Source organism: Mandrillus leucophaeus, unplaced genomic scaffold (assembly GCF_000951045.1).
Source record: "Mandrillus leucophaeus isolate KB7577 unplaced genomic scaffold, Mleu.le_1.0 Scaffold452, whole genome shotgun sequence".
Lineage (NCBI taxonomy): Eukaryota > Metazoa > Chordata > Mammalia > Primates > Cercopithecidae > Mandrillus > Mandrillus leucophaeus.
This window is the reverse complement of record NW_012104832.1, coordinates 256,670-281,097: the sequence shown is the minus strand read 5'-3', so window position 1 is coordinate 281,097 and position 24,428 is coordinate 256,670. Positions and strand designations below refer to the sequence as shown.

At 43.8% G+C, this 24,428-nt stretch overlaps 1 protein-coding gene and 1 pseudogene across 2 annotated transcripts in view; one reads left to right on the top strand and one right to left on the bottom strand.

The window, feature by feature from the left end:
* SLC7A14 (solute carrier family 7, member 14) overlaps positions 1–24,428 on the bottom strand; it is a 123,861-nt gene that overhangs the window by 14,055 nt on the left and 85,378 nt on the right. The window contains exons 3-6 of the mRNA XM_011994323.1: positions 19,848–20,084; positions 17,657–17,874; positions 5,111–5,257; positions 2,161–2,369 (exon numbers count right to left, since the gene is read on the bottom strand). Coding sequence (XP_011849713.1) covers positions 2,161–2,369; positions 5,111–5,257; positions 17,657–17,874; positions 19,848–20,084 — 811 coding nt within the window. The remainder of the gene's footprint in view (positions 1–2,160; positions 2,370–5,110; positions 5,258–17,656; positions 17,875–19,847; positions 20,085–24,428) is intronic.
* Positions 14,320–15,983, top strand: LOC105549687 (annotated as a pseudogene). Its single transcript, XR_001007591.1, has one exon. The product of XR_001007591.1 is annotated as a keratin, type II cytoskeletal 8 pseudogene (transcript).

The following is a 24,428-nucleotide window of genomic DNA, read 5'->3' as shown; positions in this document are numbered from 1 at the left end:
CAGAGGGTTAATGGTGGGCTACAGTGACCGATTCCAGTGCAGCCAACACAGGGAGCTAGAACTATCAATAGGCTGGTGTGATTAACTCCTCCTGGTCCTGCTCCACCAATTTACTTCTGCATTCACTACTTTAAACCCAGCTGCTATTCCTACCCCAGGATTTAGCGTATAATTAAAAGAGAATTCACTTTATTTTATTTCATTATTATTATTTATTTTTTTGGTGAGATGGAGTCTCACTCTGTCCCCCAGGCTGGAGTGCAGTGGCATGATCTCAGCTCACTGCAACCTCTGCCTCCCGGGTTCAAGCGATTCTCCTGCCTCAGCCTCCTGAGTAGCTGGGATTACAGGTGTGCACCACTACACCGGGCTAATTTTTGTATTTTTAGTAGAGATGGAGTTTCACTATGTTGGCCAGGCTGGTCTCAAACTCCTGACCTCATGATTCACCCAACCTGGCCTCCCAAAGTGTTGGGATTACAGGCGTGAGCCACCGCACCCGGCCTAATTCTTTGATTTTAAGGCAAACTTCATTAGTAAAGTTCCTAATTATTATGTAATGGAAGGGTTGATTGAACCTAGGAGGTCTGTCTTTCAGAAATCTAGATTGAAGCCCAGGCTCTGCGTGAAAAAGTGATGGTTAGAGGAAGTCATGGACCTGCTTGGGGGTCCTCCTGACCTGTGAACTAGCATCTTAGCATCCTCCTGGAGCTTGTTGGAAATGTATATTCTCAGGTTTCACCCAAGACCTACTATACCAGAATCATAGTGGGGTGAGGCCTGGCAAACTGCTTTAAAAGACCTCCAGAGGATTCTGATTTATGCCAAAGCTCTAGACACCACCTATGACAAAAGTTGGCAAAATAGCACAGTAATTGAGAAACTGTGCTCACAGATACAGGTTTATGTCCAGCTAGTTACTGACTGAAGAAGAGACCAAGAAGAGCGACTGAATGGCACGTGCAGTAGGCTCCTCTCCCCTCCTCTCTCCTCATGGTCCCTTATTTTTATGATTCACACAAGACTGCAAATGTGCTTGAAGCCCCAGTATCTTTCCTCTTAGTTTCTTTGACAGCAGAAAAACCTTTTGGATGTGTGAAGTTGCCACACCTCCATCACCCTAGGGCCCTCTTGATCTGTTCAGCAACCTAAACATAGCAGCTCTGATGGCTGGTGATGGCTTCAGAGGGTATGCAGGGGAAATGAGTCAGAAGATGATGGCTGCAGAGACAAAGTCCCTGAACCAGCCCCCTCTGCACACCTGAGAGCTCCTTGGCCTCCATGGTTTACTCCTTGCTTTGTGCACTTGAAGAATGCCTTCTCAAGCAGGCCCCTCATGCTGGAAACAAAGGGCTGAGGCCACATCCCCTTTGTACCATGGGCAGATGAGCCACTTCATGGCCAATGTAGGGGGCAAGGACTGCCAATATACTGGTGTGGTGAAAAGTCTGGCTTGTGCACGTGTACCCTAGAACTTAAAGTATATAAAAAAGAAAAAAAAAGTCTGTTTTTTGGAGTTGGATGTTCTGGGATCAAATCCTGACCTGCCACTCAGTAGCTGAGGGATTTGTGGCAATTTTGTTTCACCTCTCTGAGTCCTAGTAGACTTCTTCATATGCAAAATAGAGTTATTGTGAGGACTAAATAGGATACTGTATACACAGTGTACAATAAATGGCCACTGGTGTTGCTGCTATTGTTAGGTTCTGTCCAGATGGTCTTATCTACTCTTCGTTGATTTTTTTTTTTTTTTGATTTCAGAGGGGCTGTGGAAAGAGGGGCAGTTACCAGGCCTCAATGTGAGGGCAGGCCTAAGATGTCCCTGGTATGGTTCTGCCTTCTGGAAGCCACCCAGTACGGCAATTTGGCACCCATCATCTTCACAAAGGAGCAAGCAATATCAACTGGAAGGAGGAGGACAGTGGGGCGGGGGGGGCACACATCAGCTTGTGCTGGACTGAGGGACCACAGAGTTAAACTGAGGGGCTGCTTCAGGGCCTGAGCTCTGTTCACTCACTTTTTCTCCAGGATACATGACAAGGTCCACAGTCCATGTGAAAGGCACTGACATAAAAATCACAGTCAGGCTGACAGTGGGTAGACATTCTCCCTGGCTAGACACGGCAGAGCAGGATAAATTTCATGGAGGGTAGCCCTTACCTGAAAAGGAGCCCATCACCAGCCATGGCATAAATGACCCTCGGCATCGGGAAGAGGGACCCCAGCAAACTGACTGTCAGTCCTGCAACGGACCCAATGGCCACTACGAATTTTGCAGCATAGAATCCATGAGCCACAAACATCTCCATGAGTGGGGATTCCGTGTCAATGGCGTAATATGGCACCATCAGAGTCAAGATCATGCTCACCTGTTAAAACAAGAGAAGACGGGGCTGGAGGTACAGGGGAAGAACGCATGGCTGGAGGCCCCACAGGAGAGGAAAGAGCCCCGTCCCTGGAGGCAGAGGCTTGCATGGCAGTTTGGATCCACTACTTGCTGGCACGTGCCTTTACTGTAGACCAGTCATCTGGCCTCTAGGCCTTTCTCAATATTTTCTCCTGTGATTTTTCACATGTGAATTTAGTGGACTGGGCCAGAAACTCTATCTCTCTGGTCCTTTGATATCTGAGGAGTAAGACGGCAGGTATTTCAGCCCCATGAAAGCAGAGCTATGCCGACAGTTCCGTGGAGAGCAGATATTTCCAGAAGGAAGGAGCTGCAGCCAATGCCCTGCAACCAGGCTTGGCAGGGACCATGGGCACCCTGCCCACGTGGATAAGGCTCTCATTTCTCTTATGCTTTCTGGTCCTCAGGGTCTTATCCATGCTCCCTCTCACTGTGAAACACCAGAGATAAAATCTCCAAAGATAAGTGATGAAGAGGCCTATAGCCTGTTAACTATTGGGACCCAGATAAGGACTCATATTTCTATTTCTTCTCTCTAGCTTAGTCCTAGGAGCCAGGCAGGCCAACAAACAAATGATGGCATCAGGACAGAATCAATCCTACTGATTATATGGCTGTCAGGCAACTATGGCTTTGCTTAATCAGGAATCATTTACTGTGTGTGCTATAAGGGTCCACCCCCAGAGAAGAGGGAGATGTGAGGGAGGAGCAGAAGAGGAAATAGAGAGCAGAATGTCTTTGCTCTTCCCTCTACCCTACACCTCTCCCTCAACACTCTACCTACGGGGAGAAATCGGGGTATGGACAGGACAAAGCCACTGGTATGCGTGTGCATCAGGGAGGCAATAAGCACTTAACTGGTGGCTCCCAGGACCTACTTCCCTCACATATTATTGATCTGCCCAACAACCCTGCCTTCAGAATTGGCCATAGGCAACGGAGCCACCAGTCGTATGACCAGATATGTCCCCTGTCCCGTCCCCCTTTCCGCCTAGGCTATGAAGGCAAAATTGACATCAAGAAAGGAATTCAAAGCCTGAAGGAAAGAAGGTGGTCATATGTAGACCATTTCTTTGCCTATTCCTTTGGAGCCAAGATCTTCCAGCAGAGCCAAGGGCCACCAGGGAGGACAGGATGTCCTAGCACAGCCCAGCAACCTCGTTCTTCTCATGGTGGTAGAGGGGCTTGCCTGCTGGCCAGTACAAGACCAAACAACTCCTAGGGCATGTTTAAGGCCCGTGCAGTATGAAAGAGAACGTTTCTCAGTAACACAACCACTTGCAATATCCCCTTTGGGGATGGGGCAGGGTGGGCTGGAGGAGAGTGGGACTGAGCCTTCTCCAGCCTCAGGGAGTCTCCTGAGTTAGATCAGGATGGGTAAAAAATTGGTGGATGCATAGAAGTACTCTGTGGTCTATAAAGTGCTATTCTAAGGCAGGCACTGCAATGATTGACTTTATTGTGTGTGTTGTAAATGCCCACTCCTGGAGGAAGGGCAGGAATGAAGGAGGAGTAGAAGGAGAAATGCAGAGTGCCCTTGCTGTTCCTTCTGTCCCGCAACCCGTCCCTCAACATTCTGCCCACAGGGATAATCATGGTATGGACAGGATGAAGCCCCTTGCGTGTGTGTGCATAGCAGGAGGCGATAATTGAGGCAACCATAAAACCTCTGGGTAGGCAGCTGAATGTCTGTAAACGACCCCCAAGTTTGCTCTGTGTTTTTCTCTGGCTTCTAGAACAATCATGTTTTGCAGCTTGCCTTAATGATCAATCAGTCTGGCTTCCTTAGCTAGTTGCGAAAGATGTCTTTTTGGGAAAGAGAAACAGCAAGGCTGATCAGCGGCAGCACCCCCCCATACCCCCCACCCCCCCGCCAGCTCTTTCCTAATTGTGGTGACCCAAGTGAGTCCGCCCCTCAGGATCTGAGAATGTTTGTGGAACCACACACTGATTGGCCTGTGAGCCACTTCTCTCCATTGCCAGGGGCAGAGGGGGATGTTGGATGCAGCTGGGCCATTTCTGTGATAGAAATTCTGGGATGGGAGCTGAGAGAGCAAGCATCAAAGCGTGAGGAGTGTCGCGGGGCATGATCCTGAAAAAGACAAGGCTGAAGCCTTTATTCTGGGACTCCCCTAGTTAGGGAAACCTGAAGGTGAGTTTGAGCTGGTGTAACAAGAGAGAGCAACGGCCGAAAGAAGTGACACTTTCCTCCCCAGATTTAAGGGGAAGAGAGTTTGTAGAGGACAATGTATTCTCTCTCCCCGCTGCGCAGGGAGCCTCGCCTCTTTGCTGCCGGGAAGCTCCCAGAAGACAGAAGAGCATTGAGGAAAGTGCACAGAGGCCCACAATGCCTTTGCTCGCACACCCACCCGTTACTGCCAGCCTATGACCTGAGCTCCTTGGACGGCAGCCTATTCCCTGCACACCAGCCCCTGGGGCAGCAGCAGACACCGAGAGCTTGTGAGGATGGAGGGGTGGGAATGAAGGCCAAGGCTGAAGTGAAGGCCTGGGGCTTCTCCTCTTCTTCAGTTTGGAATCCTAATTTTTTTCTTGTCATGGGGAGTGGGGAATGGGACTACAGGGGATAAAAGACAGGCACACAGACACCAAGAAGACATAGGAAAGGACTCCTTCCTGACAGAGAAGGGAGCTCGGTGCCAGAGCCACATCATGAGGAGAGTCCCGCAAGCATCTGGTACTTACAGACACATATGCTGTCAGGCAGATGACCAGGGAGGCGGTGATAGCATAAGGGATAGACGTGTTGGGATTCTTGGCTTCCTCTCCAGTGGTGGCGATGATGTCAAAGCCAATGAAAGCGTAGAAGCATGTTGCTGCTCCTTGCAGCACCTGTGTGGATGATGGCATTTGTCAGACTCAGAAGGTCAGGGTGGCACTAGGGCCTTAAATGTGGAAACTGCCCTATGCCCTATGCCCTGCAGACATGACTGAGTGGCTGAGGGAGTAACATGGCGGAACTCGTGCTAAACACACAAGTTCTGATCTCCTACGCTTTTTAGCTGTGTGGTTGTGGTCGATTCTCTTACGCTGTGTAAATAGAGACAAGAAGAATTGGCAGGTGTGGTGGCTCACACTTGTAATCCCAGCACTTTGAGAGGCCTAGGTGGGTGGATCATGAGGTCGGGAGTTCGAGACCACCTTACCAACATGGTGAAACCCTGTCTCTACTAAAAATACAAAAATTAGCTGGGCATGGTGACATGCACCTGTAATCTCAGCTATTCAGGAGGCTGAGGCAGGAGTATTGCTTGAACCCGGGAGGCAGAGGTTGTAGTGAGCCGAGATCGCACCATTGCACTCCAGCCTTGGTGACAGAGGGAGACTCCATCTCAAAAAAAAAAAAAAAAAAAAAAAAAAAAGGCTTCTGCCTTTTAGTGTAGGGGATTCAGACACTTCTGCATAAGGAAGAGTTATCCTACTTAAATTACTGTTAGTACCCCTGACAGATCAGCTCTATGGTAACTTCCACATCTGAAATGATATAAAAGATTTTCAGATCTTCAGATATTCTATTGTCTTCACTGGGAAGACAGGGTAAAGACAGTTTATTTGTTGCTCCTTTTGGGACTTGAATGACCTAGTTGGGCATGAGGCAGGAGGTCAGAGTAAAGCTAGGGGGTAGTATCCAGTCATGTCTGCTGGCAGTGTGTCTGCCAGGAGTCCACATGGCTTTAGGGGTGTTTGGGAATGTATTATATATGTCAAAATGTCAGTGAAAACCTTCCATTGAAGAGTGGCTACTTTCTTTGAAAGAACCTATTGAAGTTTAAATGAGGGTTACCCACCTTGGTATTTTCATTGTTAGCTTTAAGTAAAAAAAGGGCCTCTTTGAACGCTTGGGGATGTCCTTTTAGAAGGTGAGAGATGTTTTTGGACTTGTGTGTATGCGATGAGGGAAAAAAATGCAAGCCCTAGTCGGCGGTCCAGGAGGTGAGACCCATTGTAGACTGGACCATTTTATTTTTCTTTTCTCCGCATTCAGTTTATAAATGATGAAAATCAAAATGTGTGCCAAGCTGACACTTGTCCAAAATTTTCACTCTTAACTTCCTCATTGACTTCTCAATAAGACAAAATACGAAATACCAGAACCTGTAAGGTACACCACAGAATCAAAGATCTTCTCAAACCTTCAGAAGCAAACTTTGTTTATCTATAAAATGAGCTGGTGTTTCCTACAGTTTCTCTCAGCTAGGATTCTAATGTTTCAACCCTCTACTCCCAGGTTCTTATCCTGGAGGCCATGGAATTCAGGGCATCTATAAATTTTGCTGGCAAAGAATTGCATATGTTTTTTCACTACCTTCTAGTTGAATTAACATTTTTTTCTGTTATGAATGTAGGTGTCAAACTAGCAATACCTGTGCCTGTGTCACCAATAGCAATCAGATATTTTCATTTCATATGAGAATTGTTGCAGAGATCTTGAAATATCACTTATGCTTATTACTACCTTCAAATTATGATAATTATTAGACATAGATGTTAACATATAAATCCCAATAGAGAAGCACATTGTTACTAGATTATAATTTAAAAATAAAATAAAATTAAAAATACTTAATACTACATTTCAACAAAATTGATTTCCCTTGAATTCCTATGTAATTAGGCTATTCCTTTAAAAACACAATTCTCATAAGGGATCTACAGGCTTCATCGGACATCCAGGTGGTCCATGGCACAAGAAAATTTAAGAACTCCTGGTCTGTTCTAATAAGCCAGGTAGAAAGAACTTCTCAAACATAAGTGGTTCCATCTCTAGATGGCTACTTTCCAGAAGAGAAGAGACCTCCTGCTTTCCCTACAGCAAAATTTTTCATACAAGGGTGTGGAAAATGTCTTTGGCCTCCAGACAAAGAGAGAAAATAGATCTCACCCCATCATACACGGAGGTTCACAGGCTTGGAAATGTGCTTGTTTTCACTTATCTGGAAAATATTACTGGTCTTCAAGGATGAACGGATGCTAGACTGCAGGCTCACTAAGTAGTCCTGATCAAGAAAAGCCTCACTTTAAGATAGGTCCTTCATTTTTGACAAAGGTGCCAAGAACATACACTGGGGGAGACAGTCTCTTCAGTAGATAGTGCTGAGAAAACTGGATACCCATATACAGAAGAATGAAACTAGACCTTTATCTCTCATCATCTACAAATATCAAATCAAAATGGATGGAAGACTTAAATCTAAGACCTCAAACTATAAAACTACCACAAGAAAACATTGGGGGAAAGTCTTCAGGACATTGGTCTGGGCAAAAATTTCTTGAGCAATACCCCACAAGCACAGGCAACCCAATAAAAACAGAGTTATTCTACACGTTCAAGTCCTCTGTGGAAATAAGCGGGGTTACAAATAAATCAATATATTGGCTATCTCTATGTCTTAGGGAACTCATTTACCTTTTTGTACTTTGCTTTCATCCAGCATTTTCAACCGCAATCATAGGCTGTAAGACTACCCCTAGGGGATGTTTGGAAAGATGTTTGGAAAATCTCCAGGACATTAGTCTGGGCAAAAATTTCTTGAGCAATATCCAACAAGCACAGGCAACCAAAGCAAAAATGGACAAATGGGATCACATCAAGTTAAAAAGCTTCTGCACAGCCGAGGATACAATCAACAAAGTGAAAGGACAACCCACAGAATAGGAGAAAATATCTGTAAACTACCCATCTGACAAGGAATTAATAACCAGAATATATAAGGAGCTCAAACAACTCTATAGCAAAAAATCTAGTAATCTGATAAAAAAAAAAAAGGGCAAAAGATTTGAATAGACATTTCTCAAAAGAAGACATACAGATGGCAGACAGGCATTAACAATCAGATAAATGAAAATCACAACTACAATCACATATTATCTCACCTCACTTAAAATGGTTTATATCCAAAAGACAGGCAATAATAAATGCTGGCAAGGATGTGGAGAAAGAGGAACACTTGTACAATGTTTTTGGGAATGTAAATTAGTACAGACACTATGGAGAAGAGTTTAGAGGTTCCTCAAAAAACTAAAAATTGGGCTACCATATGATCCAGCAATCCCACTGCTGGGTATATACCCAAAAGAAAGGAAATCAGCATATTGAAGAGATAGCTGCATTCCTATGTTTGTTGCAACACTGTTTACAATAGCTAAGATTTGGAAGCAACCTAAGTGTCCATCAACAGATGAATGGATAAGGAAAATGTGGTAGATATACACAATTGAGTATATGCAGCCATAAGAAAGAATGAGATCCAGTCATTTCCAGCAACATAGATGGAACTGAAGATCATTATGTTAAGCAAAATAAGCCAGGCATGGAAAGACAAACATTGCATGTTCTCACTTATTTGTGGGATCTAAAAATAAAAACAATTGAGCTCAGACATAGACAGTAGAAGGATGGTTACCAGAGGCTGGGAAGGATAGTTGGGGGCTGGAGGTGGGGAGGTGGGGATGGTTAACGGGTACAAAAAAAGTAGAAAGAATGAGTAAGACCTACGTTAGAAAACACAACGGGGTGACTACAGTCAATAATAATTGTACATTTTAAAATAAAGAGTGTAATTGGATTGTTTGTAACTTGAAGAATAAATGCTTGAGGAGATGGACACCCCATTCTCCATGATGTGCTTATTTCACATTGCATGCCTGCATCAAAACATCTCATGTACCCCGTAAATATATACACCTACTAAGTACCCACAAAAAAACCCCCCAGAAAAACAGGTCCTGCTTTCTCTTCCTTTAGCATCCATTCTTCCCTTCTACACACACAGACACATATATGTACAAACACAAACATGCACACACATACACAAATACATATAAACACACATACACATGCAAACACATATACATACATATATATGCATTACATACACTCCTCTTGTAAATCATTTAGTGACCTGGCACAACAACCATATAAATTTGGGCAAAGCAATCTTAGAAAAAGGTGAGAGGTTTGTGAACCATGCCATGTAAGGAAGAACTGGGGACCTGGGGATGTTTAATTTGAAGAGCAGAAGACTCAGTGGAAGATGCAGAGGACACCATTAAATATGTGCAGTACTGGCAGTTGGAGTCAATGTGACGTCCACTGTAGGCTTCAGAGGAAATCCTAGAGCCACGCACATGGGCGTGATTGGCTTTGGTTAGGAGCATAGACTTTGTAGATTGTCAGGCCCAGGTTGATTCTGCCACATATTAGCTTGGTGACCTAGAATAAGTTCTTAACTTCTTGGAGCCTAAGTTTCATTGTTACTTAAATGGAGATAATAATAGCACTTGGCTCATAGTGTTGTTACAAGGATAAAATAAGCTAATAGAGTAAACTGCAGTCCATAATAGAGTAGGTGCTCAATAAATATTAGCTCTTACCACCAGTATTATTATGACAATTCTAAGTTTTTCTAGAGCAGTTGACACCCAAGAGCACAAACTCCTCCTTCTTCTCCTTCTCCTTCTCTCCTCCCTCTACTCCCCCACCTTCCTCCTTTTAGAACTTGACTTGTGTATACTGAGTGCTACCATGTGCCAGGCACTGTGCTTAGTGATGGGATATAGTCATGAGCAAAAAGTACGCAGCTTGATTTTATGGAGATTGAGTGTAGAGGATACTGCAAGATCCCAAATGCAGTCTTGATTATGGTAACAAACTGAACAAGATTAATAAGCATCTGTATTATTTATAAAATACAAATGCTACTTTCCTGTAAATGAATGAGAGAAGGGATGGCAATTACTGAAAATGATTAGCTATCAGAAAGTTAACTATGACCAAGTAGGCAAAAGAGGAAGTAAACTTGCAAAGAGGATGTCTCTTAGCCTGTATTTGCATACGTAGAACTAGAAAGCAAGTATAGTTGAAGAAAGACTGGACAGATCAAAGGCAGGACATGTGGAGGTTCTACCACATTAGGCAGTCAAGAGAATTTCTTAATAACTCAGATGATTCAAACAAAATTTCAGTAAGGGACTATAGGCAGGTCTGGGGAGTATTTAGGTGGGGTTAAGGGAGCTGACTAGGGATGTTGAAGTATCAGAGACTTAGCAACACTGAGAAGTTGTCATCCCGAGGCCTAAGTGTAGGGGGTGGAATGGTGTCCTGGAGTCCGGCAGGAGCCGGAGCTATGGGTCAGAGATTCCTAGAAGGAGCTGCCTTGTGGAGGCACAGCCAGTGTGGTGCCAAGGCTGGGAGGCAGCAAGGAAGAAATACTCTGGCCTTGCTTTCTTCTCACCTTCTGACCTGATAATATTTCCCATTGGCTAAATTCAACAGGAAACAACCTGCAGCAGAGAACAGGTCATGAAGGGTGGAGAATAGGTCTGGGGAGTGGAGGCAAATGGAGAAGAAAGACTAGCACACCTACCAAGGTCAAACCGAACTAGGCCTAACAAGACATAGATGAAATAAACAATTATTAAAGAGAAGATAATAAAATTAGCAAAAAGGGTCATCTTTTTCCTTGAGTTAGTTTGAATGAACTTTTCTTCCTTGCAAGCAAACGGTCCCTGATTGGTAAATGCAAAGACTCATGAAATGAAACTGTATATGGGTGCCACTGAAACTGTTTTCCATGTCACTCTGTCCAGATCTCAGATCTGACCACTGGTGTCTATAATTAGGATAGACTTCCATACATAAAAGCACATGTGCGGTACCTGGGGGTGAGCATCTGTGAATAAAATTGGTGGGCGAAATGTGTGTATGTGTGTTTGTGTGCAAGTGTATGTGTATTTCTGGGTTTATTGGTATGTTATCCTAACTCTTTGCTTTAATGTTTTGCAAAATTAAAAAATAGTATTGAAAAAAATTAGCTGGGTGTGGTTGTGTGCACCTATAGTTCCAGTTACTTGGGAGGCTGAGGTGGGAAGATTAGAGAGGCTGAGGTGGGAAGCCCGGGAGGTTGAGGCTGCAGTGAGCTGTGATGGCGCCACTGCACTCCAGCCTGGGCAACAGAAAAGTATTGGCCTTTTTATTTGATGATATAACTGAGACTGTTGTTTGAAGTGAACCTGATATAAAAACTCAGCCGGCTGATCCAGAGCAGAGTTCACCCCTCTAGAATGGGGTTGTGGGAAAGCAGCACGTGCCTCAGTTGCTGGAGGGCTTCTGCTTAGTTAGTTGTCAAAAGTAATGTCATTAGTGGCCTGCTACTCGGTGTGTGAGGTCCGTAAAAACTGGCCCCCTGCATCTTGCTGATATTTGAGAGGCATTCGGATGAGGCAGCCTTCACACGTTCTGCCTCGGCCAGTCTCCAGATGCCTGGGAGATAATTAGGAGCCTTTATATTATTCACTCTCTAGGCGACAAGATGAAATTCCAACTTTTCATAGCATTTTCTACCACCCTCATGCCCCAGCTCTATTAGCAGCCTGTCCCCAGTGACAGTGGAATGTACTGATAGGTTCCCACAGATGGATTCAGATGTGGAGAACATGAAAAACAACTTTTCCTTTGTTTGGAGGCTGTCAGGATTCCCCACAAATGATTGCTATGGACCATTTTCGTGGGAGCTATTTGTGCTGTTAGAGTGTCTTATTTGCTTAAAGAAAAACCATAAGATAGTATCAAGAACAAATAACATGAAGGGAACACACATCCAACAATGTTCAAGGGCTGACGAACTGCAGATGGAAGCAGGGGTTCAGCTGAAGGCCAGAGTTACTTGATACAGGGAAAAATGTTTGTTGTTCTTAAACTCTTCAAGACCAAAGAAGCATTTGACCCAGAACCTGTAAGTGAGTAAACCATTCCTTAAACTATTTTCTTTGGAAGGAAGTGTTTGGAGCAGGGGAAAGAGTAGGTTTATAAGGGGTCCATGGTTAGAGGATGGATTGATTGTTCATTAACTCTTTCAAAGTCTTTGAGAATTGTGTGGAAAGTCATGTCATGCTATTCTTATACATCATCTCCTACACAATGGTTTCCTCCATTCCATCCTACCTAAAGCAATTGAAGAATAAAGTGGGTTGGACCTCTGCACTAGTCCCCTAGTCAGGGGTAGAGGTAAGTGTTTTGCTAAGGAGTGAAGAAGTTCATGTATCTGTTGACGAGGAAACACACTTTTGTAGACAATTGTTAGGTAACAGAGTAAGGAGTGTGTGTATTATCTTGGTGTATGACATGCTCATGAGACAGTGTCAGACCTTAAAAAATCGAGTCTAAATTCAAAATGACTTTGCTGGACTTTGGAAAAATCACCTGAAATCAAAGGTGAGAAATAACAGGTACAGGCCCATTCACTAGGAAGGAAATGTACTACGTAGAAATCTAAGGCCAGGCAGAGTGTGGAGAGGGTGAATCAGCAACATCTTCACACTGGGCTGTCCTTTGTTCTCAGATGATACTTTTAGGCACATTCACTAGGACATACATCATCCCCAAGTTTCCTTTAGGGATAATGGAATTGCAGCAAAACATTTACAATCCCAGCCAAGCTTTTTTCTTGACCAATGACAAAACTACTCAAGGCAGTAAGCTTGGATTGGAATGAGGACAGTGAACAGAAGTGCAAAAGAAGATAACCAGTTCCATGGCCCCAAACCCAGGTGGCAGTGGGGTAAATAAGTACTTTGGCCCATCCAGGACTGGGATCTAATTTCAGCTCTATTACTTACTGTCTAGATCTGTGACTTTAACTTTTCTAAGCTTCAGTTATTTGTATGTAAAAGTGGAGATCTCTGTACTTATTTTGCAGGGCTGTTGTGAAGATTAAATTTAAAGTGTGCATGAAAGAGTTTGTCACAAAGAAAATGTTCAATGTTAGGAAAAGCAGAAAAGCATCCTTCATTTCCTTCTTATGCCTGACTTCTGATCGTCTGTTAGGAAAGTTAGTCAGAACCCAGGATGTATAAGTGGGGAACCCCAAGGCTGGCATGATGAGCTCCTTCCTTGATGAAGCGGGCTCCTGATTGAGGAAGGATATGGAGCCCCTGAAAAGGAAAGGGAGACCCCCAAAGAGAATAAACGCCCCAGAACAAAACACAAGGCTAAAAGCAATGCTAAAATGTGCCTCCATCTTCTTCAGGATGGGTAAAGAACACTTACACAGAGGATATTAACTCTTTCCAGTCTTTAAGTGGGGCCTAAACTAAAGGGTGTGCCATTTGGGTGAGCTAATAGGAGGATTTTGAAAATTAAATATCAATCAAGTAGTTAAGAAGAGTTTTAGAATTGCGTTGACAGGATGTCTTCATAAACAATGCATACGCAGCCTGGGTCAGTTGAACTATATTCCATCTGAAGATAAGAAAAGAAACTAGACTATCTCTCAATGTTCCTCCAAGATTCTATGACTTCATGAAAGTTTAAAGGAAATATAACATGTCAGATTTATTACCTTACTACTTACTAAAGAAAGCTCAGAGAGAATGATAATGATACACAAGGTACTCCGTTGGTAGAAAGGGTTTTGGAGTCACACAGATCTGTGCAGAAACCCCAGCCCTGGAGCTGACTAGCTAAGTGATGTCAGGTCAGTTTCCCAGCCTCTACGAAGATTCTCCAATTTTAAGTTAGGGATAACAGCACCGCTTAAAAGTTTTGTTTTAAGAGTGAGATACTATTCATGGAATCCGATGCCAGGAACTTAACAGGTAGTCAATAAATACTAGTTCCTTCCTCGTGTAGTTTTAACTATTGCCAACCATAACAAGCTGCACATAAAAACATCTAAGATTTTGCTGTTTTTTGCAAACATGTGGTGCAATTAGTTTTGCTACATAATAGATGAGAAAAACTGAAAGCACAGAAGTTAATTGATGGCCAAAGTCTTACAGTAAGTCCATGACCCAATAATTTCTTGTATTGTCAAGAAAATGATGAGGACATTTTCCTGCTACAATGAAAATGCAATTGAGGACCAAGAAGCAGTTTCTCAGCTCCTTCTGGCATCTCTGCCTGGTCCAACCCACCTGCCTCCACTCCTGCCTCCACCATGTCCATCAGGGTGACCCAGAAGTCCTACCAGGTGTCCACCTCTGGCCCCCAGGCCTTCAGCAGCTGCTTCTACACGAGTGGGCCTGGTGCCTGCATCAGCTCCTCAAGCCTCTCCCGAGTGGGCAGCAGCAGCTTCTGGGGTGGCCTGGGGGGAGGCTATGGTGGGGCCAGTGGCATAGGAGGCATCACCGCTGTCACGTTCAACCAGAGCCTGCTGAGCCCTGTTAACCTGAAGGTGGACCTCAATATCCAGGCCATGCACACCTAGGAGAAGGAGCAGATCAAGACCCTCAACAAGTTTGCCTCCTTCATCGACAAGATACAATTCCCGGAACAGCAGAACAAGATGCTGGGGACCAAGTGGAGCCTCCTGCAGCAGCAGAAGACAGCTGGGATCAACATGGACAACATGTTTGAGAGCTACATCAACAACCTTAGGCGGCACCTGGAGACTCTGAGTCAGGAGAAGCTGAAGCTGGAGACGGAGCTTGGCAATATGCAGGGGCTGGTGGAGGACTTCAAGAACAAGTATGAGGATGAGATCAATAAGCATACAGAGATGGAGAATGAATTTGTCCTCATCAAGAAGGATGTGGATGAAGCTTACATGAACAAGGTAGAGTTGGAGTCTCGCCTGGAAGGGCTGACTGATGAGATCAGCTTCCTCAGGCAGCTGTTTGAAGAGGAGATCCAGGAGCTGCAGTCCCAGATCTCAGACACGTCTGTGGTGCTGTCCATGGACAACAGCCACTCCCTGGACATGGACAGCGTCATCGCTGAGGTAAAGGCGCAGTACAAGGAGACTGCCCACCACAGCCAGGCTGAGGCTGACAGCATGTACCAGATCAAGAATGCGGAGCTGCAGACGCTGGCTGGGAAGCACGGAGATGACCAGCGGTGTACAAAGACTGACATCTCTGAGATGAACCGGAACATCAGCTGGCTCCAGGCTGAGATTGAGGGCCTCAAAGGCCAGAGGGCTTCCCTGGAGGTCACCATCACAGATGCCGAGCAGCGTGGGGAGCTGGCCGTTAAGGATGGCAACGCCAAGCTGTCCGAGCTGGAGGCCGCCCTGCAGCGGGCCAAGCAGGACATGGCATGGCAGCTGCGTGAGTACCAGGAGCTGATGAACGTCAAGCTGGCCCTGGACATCGAGATCGCCACCTATAGGAAGCTGCTGGAGGGTGAGGAGAGCCGGCTGGAGTCTGGGATGCAGAACATAAGTATCCATATGAAGACCACCAGTGGCTATGCAAGTGGTCTGAGCTTGGCCTATGGGGGCCTCACAAGTCCTGGCCTCAGTTATGGCCTAGGCTCCAGCTCTGGCTCTGTCGCGAGCTCCAGCTCCTTCAGCTGCATCAGCTCCACCAGCTCCACCAGGGCCATGGTTGTGAAGGAGATCGAGGCCCATGATGGGAAGCTGGTGTCCAAGTCCTCTGACGTCCTGCCCAAGTGAAGAGCTGCCGCAGCCCCTCCCAGCCTGCCCCTATTGTGGCTTCCCCAGAGCCTGGGAGGGAGGCTGCTGTGCAGGGGAGCACAGGGAACAGGAGACCCACCTGAGGCTCAGCCCCAGCTCTCAGCCCACCCGCAGGGGAGTTTACCACTTGGGGACCCCTCTTGCCCATGCCTCCAGCTACAAAACAATTCAATTGCTTTATTTATAATGCCCAAAATAAAATCTCAGCTAACTCTGCCAAAAAAAAAAGAAAAGAAAAGAAAATGCAACTGAGTTCCAGGAAAACATTCCTTCTTTTCACTCTTGTAATTTATTGTTTCTCTTATATGATAGGAAAGGAACAGTTTGTATCATAAGATAATACAGATCTGGGGGTCCAGAATGGGGCCAACAGTGTTTCTTTGTCTCTTCTTTTGGGTTTAAGCAGTTTCAGTATTTCTTCATTTCAAAGAGGAAGGATGAACTTTGCAGTTCTGTGGAATTCTTATAGATAAGGAGAAGACTAGGAATCTTGGCTTAAATTGCTTCCTTGCTTATTTCTCTGCATTGAACGGCATAGCATGGTTCAGAATAAACAGAAGTGATTTTGAGTGTTCTCCAAGAAACATTTCTGATGCCTGGACATGTTGGAGAAAAACCAGTCTAAGCAAAAGCTACAAAAGCAAAGTGGGTGGAATCCTGGACTTGCTTTCTGTCATCAGTTCTAGGCAGACTTGCCTCTCTCGACCTTAGATTGTTCATCTGTTAAATGAATGGATAGAACCAGGTAACCTCTAAGGTCCCTGACAGCTCAAAATTCTCTGATTTATGTTCTACCATGAAAAAAAGGTGGGCTAGTGAATTTCACCAATAAATCCACAACGTAAGTATTTTTAGTCATCCTAGAGAAAGAAACCAGGTGCAACTCACAGCCACTTGTCAGTATAAAGAATTTGCCACTCTGACCTTCCTATTTTTCTCTAGCATAAACCACACTAGCCAGATCATGGAATGAGATGTGAAAATGTCCTTTTGGTCCGGCCCACCCTCTTGCTAACCCCTAGACCACACCAGGTAAACCCGCCTGTCATGAACTATGCCTTTGGAATGGGACTTATAGCACAGCTCTCCATTAGGCCAGCTCAACTGTCCTCTGACCCCAGTGGGACTCTCCTCCTAGAGTCAAATGCTGACATTGCAATTAAAAACTGTTATTTTCCTAGTTTCATACCCAGGCAAAACTCATCCCTTCCCTACTCTCCCCTTTCCCTGGCCTCCTTTATTGCTTTGTGTATTTATGTTCTTGTTATCTCCCTTAGTAGATTGTAGAGATAATTCTATAGAACTGAGCTGTTCTTGCACAGACTTTGGAGTCAGGCAGTCCTGGCTGACTGGGTTCTGCCACTTACATTGTGTGTTTAACAGCAAGCCATTTGAACTCTCTGAATGGAAGTTTTTTTTTGTTTGTTTTGCTTTGGTTTTTTTTTCATCTTTAAGAGCAGAATGTAAATTCTTCCTCACAAGATTATCAGGATGATTAAATGAGTTATTACATGCAACGCCACTTAGCACAATTTTAGGCAATTGCAGGTTGCCGAAACATTGAATCTATTATAGTTATTTGTATAAAATAGGATCTTAACAAATGCTTGTGAAACAAAACAAAACAAACAAACAAACACACACAAGAACCACTTCTTCAGGATATTCCAACTAAATTCAGATCAAAAGGTGATAAAGAGGGTGCTGTGGTAATTATGGAACAGAACAGCATTTTCTTGAAAATATGTCTTAGGCTGGTCACAGGGTAGAAGGCAGAGTGTGTGACAGGCACACCAGGTGTTTGGAATAAACTTACCCCTGACCAGCCGTGGGACAAGAACTGGCCCTCTGCCCAGTATTTCCCATTGATGAAGAAGAGGCCTGCGATCATGATGAACACCCACACTGCCAGATTCAGCACATTGAGAACATTGTTGAAGCCTACAGAATTTTTCACCCCCAGGGCAACAATGATGGTCACGATGACTGCGATCAACAGAGCCAGAAGGTCTGGGTATGATTCTTCACCTTTCCCTAGAGAGGAAAGACATGATTTGACATTGTCTAGAGGGAAGAAAGGGCCATGCAAACTCCTGGTCCTACCCCAGTGCATCCGCACTCAGCTTTAAGAAGGGCAGTAAGTCTGTAAAAGGAACTGTGTATGTGTGTGTGTGTGTGTGTGTGTGTGCACCTACACATGCCTATGCTGTAGTCCACAAGCAGATACAAGTGTCTATTTGCAAATGAGCAGAATTTGGTAGATAGGTAAGATGATCTGATATCCTGTACCAAAAATTGGGCTATATGGTGTGACATTACAATAGCGCCTATGGAAGCATGGCACAGAACATTTGAAGTGGGAACCGACCTGTGATATTTGGGATGCATATTTAGGTCTAACATGTTATTTGAAAATTGTTTTTGTCTTCATTATTGTTAATTTTACAGTCAGTAAAATTTCCATCCCATTCCCAAACCTTTTCTTTATCAACACATTTAAGAATGTGTGTCTTTGAAAATGATGGGAACAGGGGTTTTCTGTCCTTTTGTGTACATGTGGTTGCAGAGAAAAAAATAACCAGTGAACACACCCTGCCTGCTTGGTTTTGCCCAACGGCCAGTGGACTCCTGCCCTCTATAGAGTGGAAAAGGCACTGACTCAGCTGTCAGGGGTCTTGAATTTCAGCTGTACTTTTGCCCATAGCCAGATGTGTGGCCTTGGGCAAGTTGACTTATCTCTCTGGACCTCATTTGTAAAGCGATGGACATGAATGACCTGATTTTGGAGGACTCTTTTAGACCTAAAATTCTATACAATCAGTACACTGAACAGGTTTGTTCTTTATATTTTTATCTTGTCATGGTACTTGGGTGCTCAGCATTTTTGTCAGTTCTTTTGAGATAGGAACATCGAAGTCAGATGACTTGACACAGCCACAGGATCATTCCTTGGAAGTTCTGAGGCAAGATTCCAGAGCTTTCTCAGCTATTGTTCAGCTTTCCTCGAATTTGAGTTTATCAGGCATCAAGATGGAGAGTGGCTGGGTGCAGTGGCTCAGGCCTGTAATTCTAGCACTTTGGGAGGCCAAGGTGGGTGGATCACAAGGTCAGGAGTTCGAGACCAGCCTGGCCAACATGGTGAAACCCCGTCTCTACTAAAAATACAAAAATTAGCTGAGCATGGTGGCTGAGTAGTAATCTCAGCTACTTAGGAGGCTGAGGCAGGAGAATTGCTTGAACCAGGGAGATGGAGGTTGCAGTGAGCCGAGATCATGCCATTGCACTCCAGCCTGGGCAACAGAGCAAGACTCTGTTGCAAAAACAATAATAATAAAAAAAAAGAGAGTGGATGGCAAATGATGGATGGAGCCTGAGGTCTCATGGTATTTGTTACATGAGCTTCTGATGGTTTAGCATTCACTATTATGTTACCCCTTCCTGACCTCTTCTAGGCTAGAACCCTTTTTACTCATTAATTTTTTTTCATTGAAATTTGGAAAAAAAATCTGATGAAACCACTGGAGAAATTGCTGACAGTTCTTTTTTTTTTCTGCATTGGTTTTATTTTTATATAGCTATTGACATGCACATGTATGGTTTGTATCCTTTGACATATGATATTACATTAAAACATAATTCATGTTATTACAAGTTTCCCTAATCATCCTTTTAATTGCTAGCTACATAGTATTTGTCTGCAATTTACTTAGTCATTTGCCCATTGTAGAATATTTAGGCTGTCTCTAACTTTTTGTTATTGTAAATAAGGATGTGATGAGCATCTTTTTGTATAATGCTTCCATGGACATTAGAATTATTTTTTAAGGATAGATAGATTCATAGAGAAAGGATTACTTTGCAAAAAAAAAAAAAAAAGAAAGAAAGAAAGAAAAGAGATATACTTAAGGCTTTTGATACATTTTGCCAAATTGCTTTCTGAAAGGAGAACTCATTTATGGGGCTTGGTAAGTTTGCATGTTGAGGGTAGGAGGATGTGGCAGTCTCACCCAGGCCATTGAGGGTTCCCACGCTGTCCGCCATCCAGCGGCTGATGGTGTGGTTGGCCAGTGAGTCAAACATGCTGCTCAGAGCACTGGCTCCGGCCGCAGTGCCAATCAGGTACTCCAGGATCAGGTTCCAGCCAATGAAAAATGCTACAAATTCCCCAACAGTGACATAGCTGTAGGTGTAGGCAGATCCTGTGGTCTTGGGGACTCGAACTCCAAACTCTGCATAGCAGACGCCTGCAAGGGACAGACATACACAGATGGTGGACTTCAGGAGAAAAGCTGACATCCTGTGGCTAACCATCTTGGGTAGAGAACATACTGAGACTCTCTAGGATCTCAGAACAAACACAAAAAGTTTTATGTATGTGAATCCACTCAAAGCCAACTCTTACCTCTTCCAACCTCACTTCTGAAAAATGCGAACTTGAATGACTAGCAAGGCAATAAGAACTAATTCTACTGAACTGTTGTAAACTGTTCTTTATTTAGAAAATATTCCACTTGTGTGTGTCTCTGTCATGTTCCTTAGGTGTCAGATATCCGGTGTGAACATGGGATGGGCCCAACTCATTACGACCCCCACACTTGATGGCACCAGGGTGATATTATGCACAAACTTCTTCTCTTTTGGTTTTTACATATTATAGAAAGTGCTCCTCATTTGACAGTGATACTTTGAGCAATCTGTGAAAACGGCGTACTATATCTGGGGGGTAGATAAAAGATGCAAATATAAATAAATTGCTAATTATTAACAAGGAAATTTAGCACGTGCACAAAAGGTAATTTAACAAACACTTCTAGAGTCCTACCATGTGCATGGCAGGGTGTGAAGCACTGGGTATAAAAAAGACAAATGGCATATGCCGCTGCCCTTAAGGGGAGAGAGGCCATCAGTGCCCATTGTAGGCTGTGTAAGCTTGACAATCTAAAAATGTATAACAATGACAGGAGAGATGTGAGACATGTACTTAGAGGGTTTTGAGGCATATGTAGGGATTAATTGGATGAAGAAGGTGGAACATGAGGCAAAGACGTGGCAGAGAGAGACAGTATGAAGTATTTGAGTGGAGGGGAGTGTGCACCAAGGTATTAGGAGGAGACGAGGCTGGCCAGGTAAGCAGAGCCACGTGTTTTACAAAGTGGGTTCAGGGCCCACTTCCACCAGAATCATCTATTGAATCCTAATTTCAGGAGATAGGAATCAGGATGCTGCATTTTATCCAGCTCCCCAGGTAATGCATGTGCCAACTTGTATCTGAAATACACTGGAATATTGCTTCATTCTTTGATGTAATTAGAGAATAAATTAGAAAGAGATTGAGAACATATCAAACTTCTGGGAGTTGGGAGAATTTCCTATTTTGTGCTAGGAATTCTGGGTGTGGGCCAGTGAGTAGGGCAACGAGTTGGAGGACAGACATAGGACAGCTTGGAGGAAACATACCAGGGGTGGGATGTAGGAGGATGTAGGAGGGAACTCAAAGTCAACTTTACCTTCAGTCCCAATTTTGTTAAGGGCCAACCCTGAGGTTCTCTCATCACAAACCAGGGAACAATAGTTCACACTTTTGTGAATAAAGAGAGCAGGTTTCTTCTCCTTTGGAAGGGGATGAAATCAATGCAAAGAAGCAAAAACAGAGATGTCAAAAGCAATGGCATAATAAATGATTCCATGCGATGTACTATCTCTTCCTTCCCCTCCATTGCTTCAGTTGTCAGGGTGTCTACATGGAAGAAGCACTGGACCAGTTATGCTGGGCTCCTGTTTCTACTCCACCCCTATAGATTCAGCATCCTTGTTTTTAAAATAAAAGTACTACACCAAAGACTCTCTTAAGGATCTCCTAACTCTGACACTCTAGGATTCTATCTGTTATACTGAATTTTGTAATATTTTGCTGCAAAATCTATTGAGCACAACTTAGCTTTTCTTTTACATCAGCTACAGTATTGTTCGGTGTTATGGAGATGCTCTCAGGGATAGTGAAGCTGTTTGTCTCTACATATAAACAGTCCAGGCTGTTATTTATTTTGAGTTCCTATGTCAGCCCTCCTCCCCTTGCTTTGTAAATACAGCTTTCCATCTTCCTTGATATCAGACTGTCAGTTGTTACTTCTTGTTGCTGTCCCAGTGCTTACCTGGAGCAGTCAGACCACCTCTTTTCTAAATTGCTACTTCCAACGCCTGATATTTAAATTGTTAGAGTGAGTCTAAAATTAAGAGGAAATGGTCTTTGAAGAAAGGCCTGAAGAACTCTTCCATGGGGAAAGTATAGAGTGTGCATGCATTAAATATAAGAACCTGATGATATTTTCTTGAATGCCGTGTGTTTTCAGGGTTCTCGGGAGTTGAGTTTGCACGTATGGATTAGGTTGCTCTTTTAGTGCTGCGTGAGGAAGGAAGTGAAGAGGCAACTCACTTCTCTGCTTTGGTATTGAAGCCACAGCATTATCCAATAATTCCTGCATTCTATGAGCTTATTCTCATCACCCAACTTTACCACCTGATATTGTACAAGATTTATAAGTAAAATCTTTTCCAGATGATGCTTTTGAAGTAGGCATTGAGTTGATTGCAAATTTAATTTGGAGAGCCAATATTGTGGAGTTTGTGCAATCAAACATTTTCTCCATAACATTAGATCGACAACTTAAATTTAAAAATACCCATTTTGCCACCAGAATACACTTGCCAAGGGTAATTAGCAAATAGCCAAGTCTTCCTTAGGTCTTGTGAACGGACCAGTCCATTGCTGTCTGAATCAGAGAAAGAGGCCCTGGCTGTGCATGGTATAAGGAGCATTTGGAAACTTAGTCATTTCCCAAGGTCCTGCTGGGGTCCTGATGACTATAGTTTGGGGAGAACAGTGGGAAAATCAACCAGGCACTAACCATACAAGACAATTTCTGCTCCAAGAAATCATTGTTTGGACACATTGTAAAAGATCTTATAGTATTTTAAAATCTTTTTGATTTGTTTGTATGGAGAAATTCAGACTTAGAGTGGGCACTAGAGAGCGTCTAGCCTGGCTTTGAAGTTCACTGGTGAGAACTGAATGTTTACAGCCTCATATATCCTGAGAAAAATGTTCTCGTTCATTCAACTATTTTAAAATATCTGGTATGTAAGAGAAACACATTCAAGAGTATCTTTCTAATTTCACTAAGAAATTAAAAGCATGGAAACGGAAACCTTTTTTTTTTTTTTGAGATGGAGTTTCACTCTGTTGCCCAGGCTGGAGTGCAGTGGTGTGATCTTGGATCACTGCAACCTCCACCTGTTGGGTTCAGGCCATTCTCCTGCCTCAGCCTCCCAAGTAGCTGGGACTACAGGCATGCACCACTATGTCTGGCTAATTTTTGTATTTTTAGTAGAGATGGGGTTTCTCCATGTTGGCCAGGCTGGTCTTGAACTCCTGACCTCAAGTTATCCACCTGTCTCAGCCTTCCAGAGTACTGGGATTACAGCATGAGCCACCGTGCCCAGGGAAACCTTGGTTTTTATCCTAGATTATCTAGGGTCCTAGGTTACTGAGTATTGAGGGGCCAGTTACCCTCCTATGGATGAAATGAGGCGGCCAATTAGATATGGTTTAGGATCCCTTCTGGTGCATCACTCTTTGGTTTTCCAGCTAAAGTCAACTCTTAATCATCTATTTAGTGAGGGAAGCCCTGTAGAAAATACTGTATGAACCAATGGTTCTCAGTAAAGATGGTGTTGACTCCTAGGGGAATTTTGGAAATATGTGGAAGTGTCTATGGTTCTCATGATGAGTGTGGGCACTTGTGGCATTAAGTGGACAGGGGCCTGGGCTGTTCGTCATTCTGCAATGTGACTGACTCACAGAATGAAGCTTTGTCTTGTATCATACATGACTGCTGATGGCCCCAGTGGACATTCATTTAAGTACAAACCTGTTTATAATTTTTGAACTTGAATTTGTCTCCATTTTACATATACACACAAAGCATTTTTTTTGCATGGTTTTTTAGACATTGAATTTTCCAGGACTGCAACAGCTGGGTAAATTGAGAGACAGTTGTCATTTGTTTGGTTTGGAATTTACCGAGTTGATCCTCATTTTGGAAGACCATCATCAACAACAACGTTATTCATGGTCTTTGAGCATCAAATGACAGACCTATATGAGTCTACATTTGTGGCTGTTGTACTCACAGTGGTTCTACAAATGACTGCAAACATCTGACGACTTCCTCGCATCTCCTAATGTACGCATGCCCCAGCATTCACATGTTGGAATAAATATTGATTTTATTCAAAGTTACTTTAATTTGATTTATCTTTCATACTCAGGACATATTTAGTTTTTAAAAAATTAAGTGCATAGGAAGGTAACCATCTCTAGCTTTCATCCAGAATAGTAGAGGAAGCATTACAAAGTATTTATTACCAAAAATGAATCTGGGTGTACTAGGGTAGAGAATCACTGTTTTAAATGAGAGCTCAATTGCCGGGCGCGGTGGCTCATGCCTGTAATCCCAGCACTTTGGGAGGGCGAGGCAGGTGGGTCACCTGAGGTCAAGAGTTTGAGACCAGCCTGGTCAACATGGTGA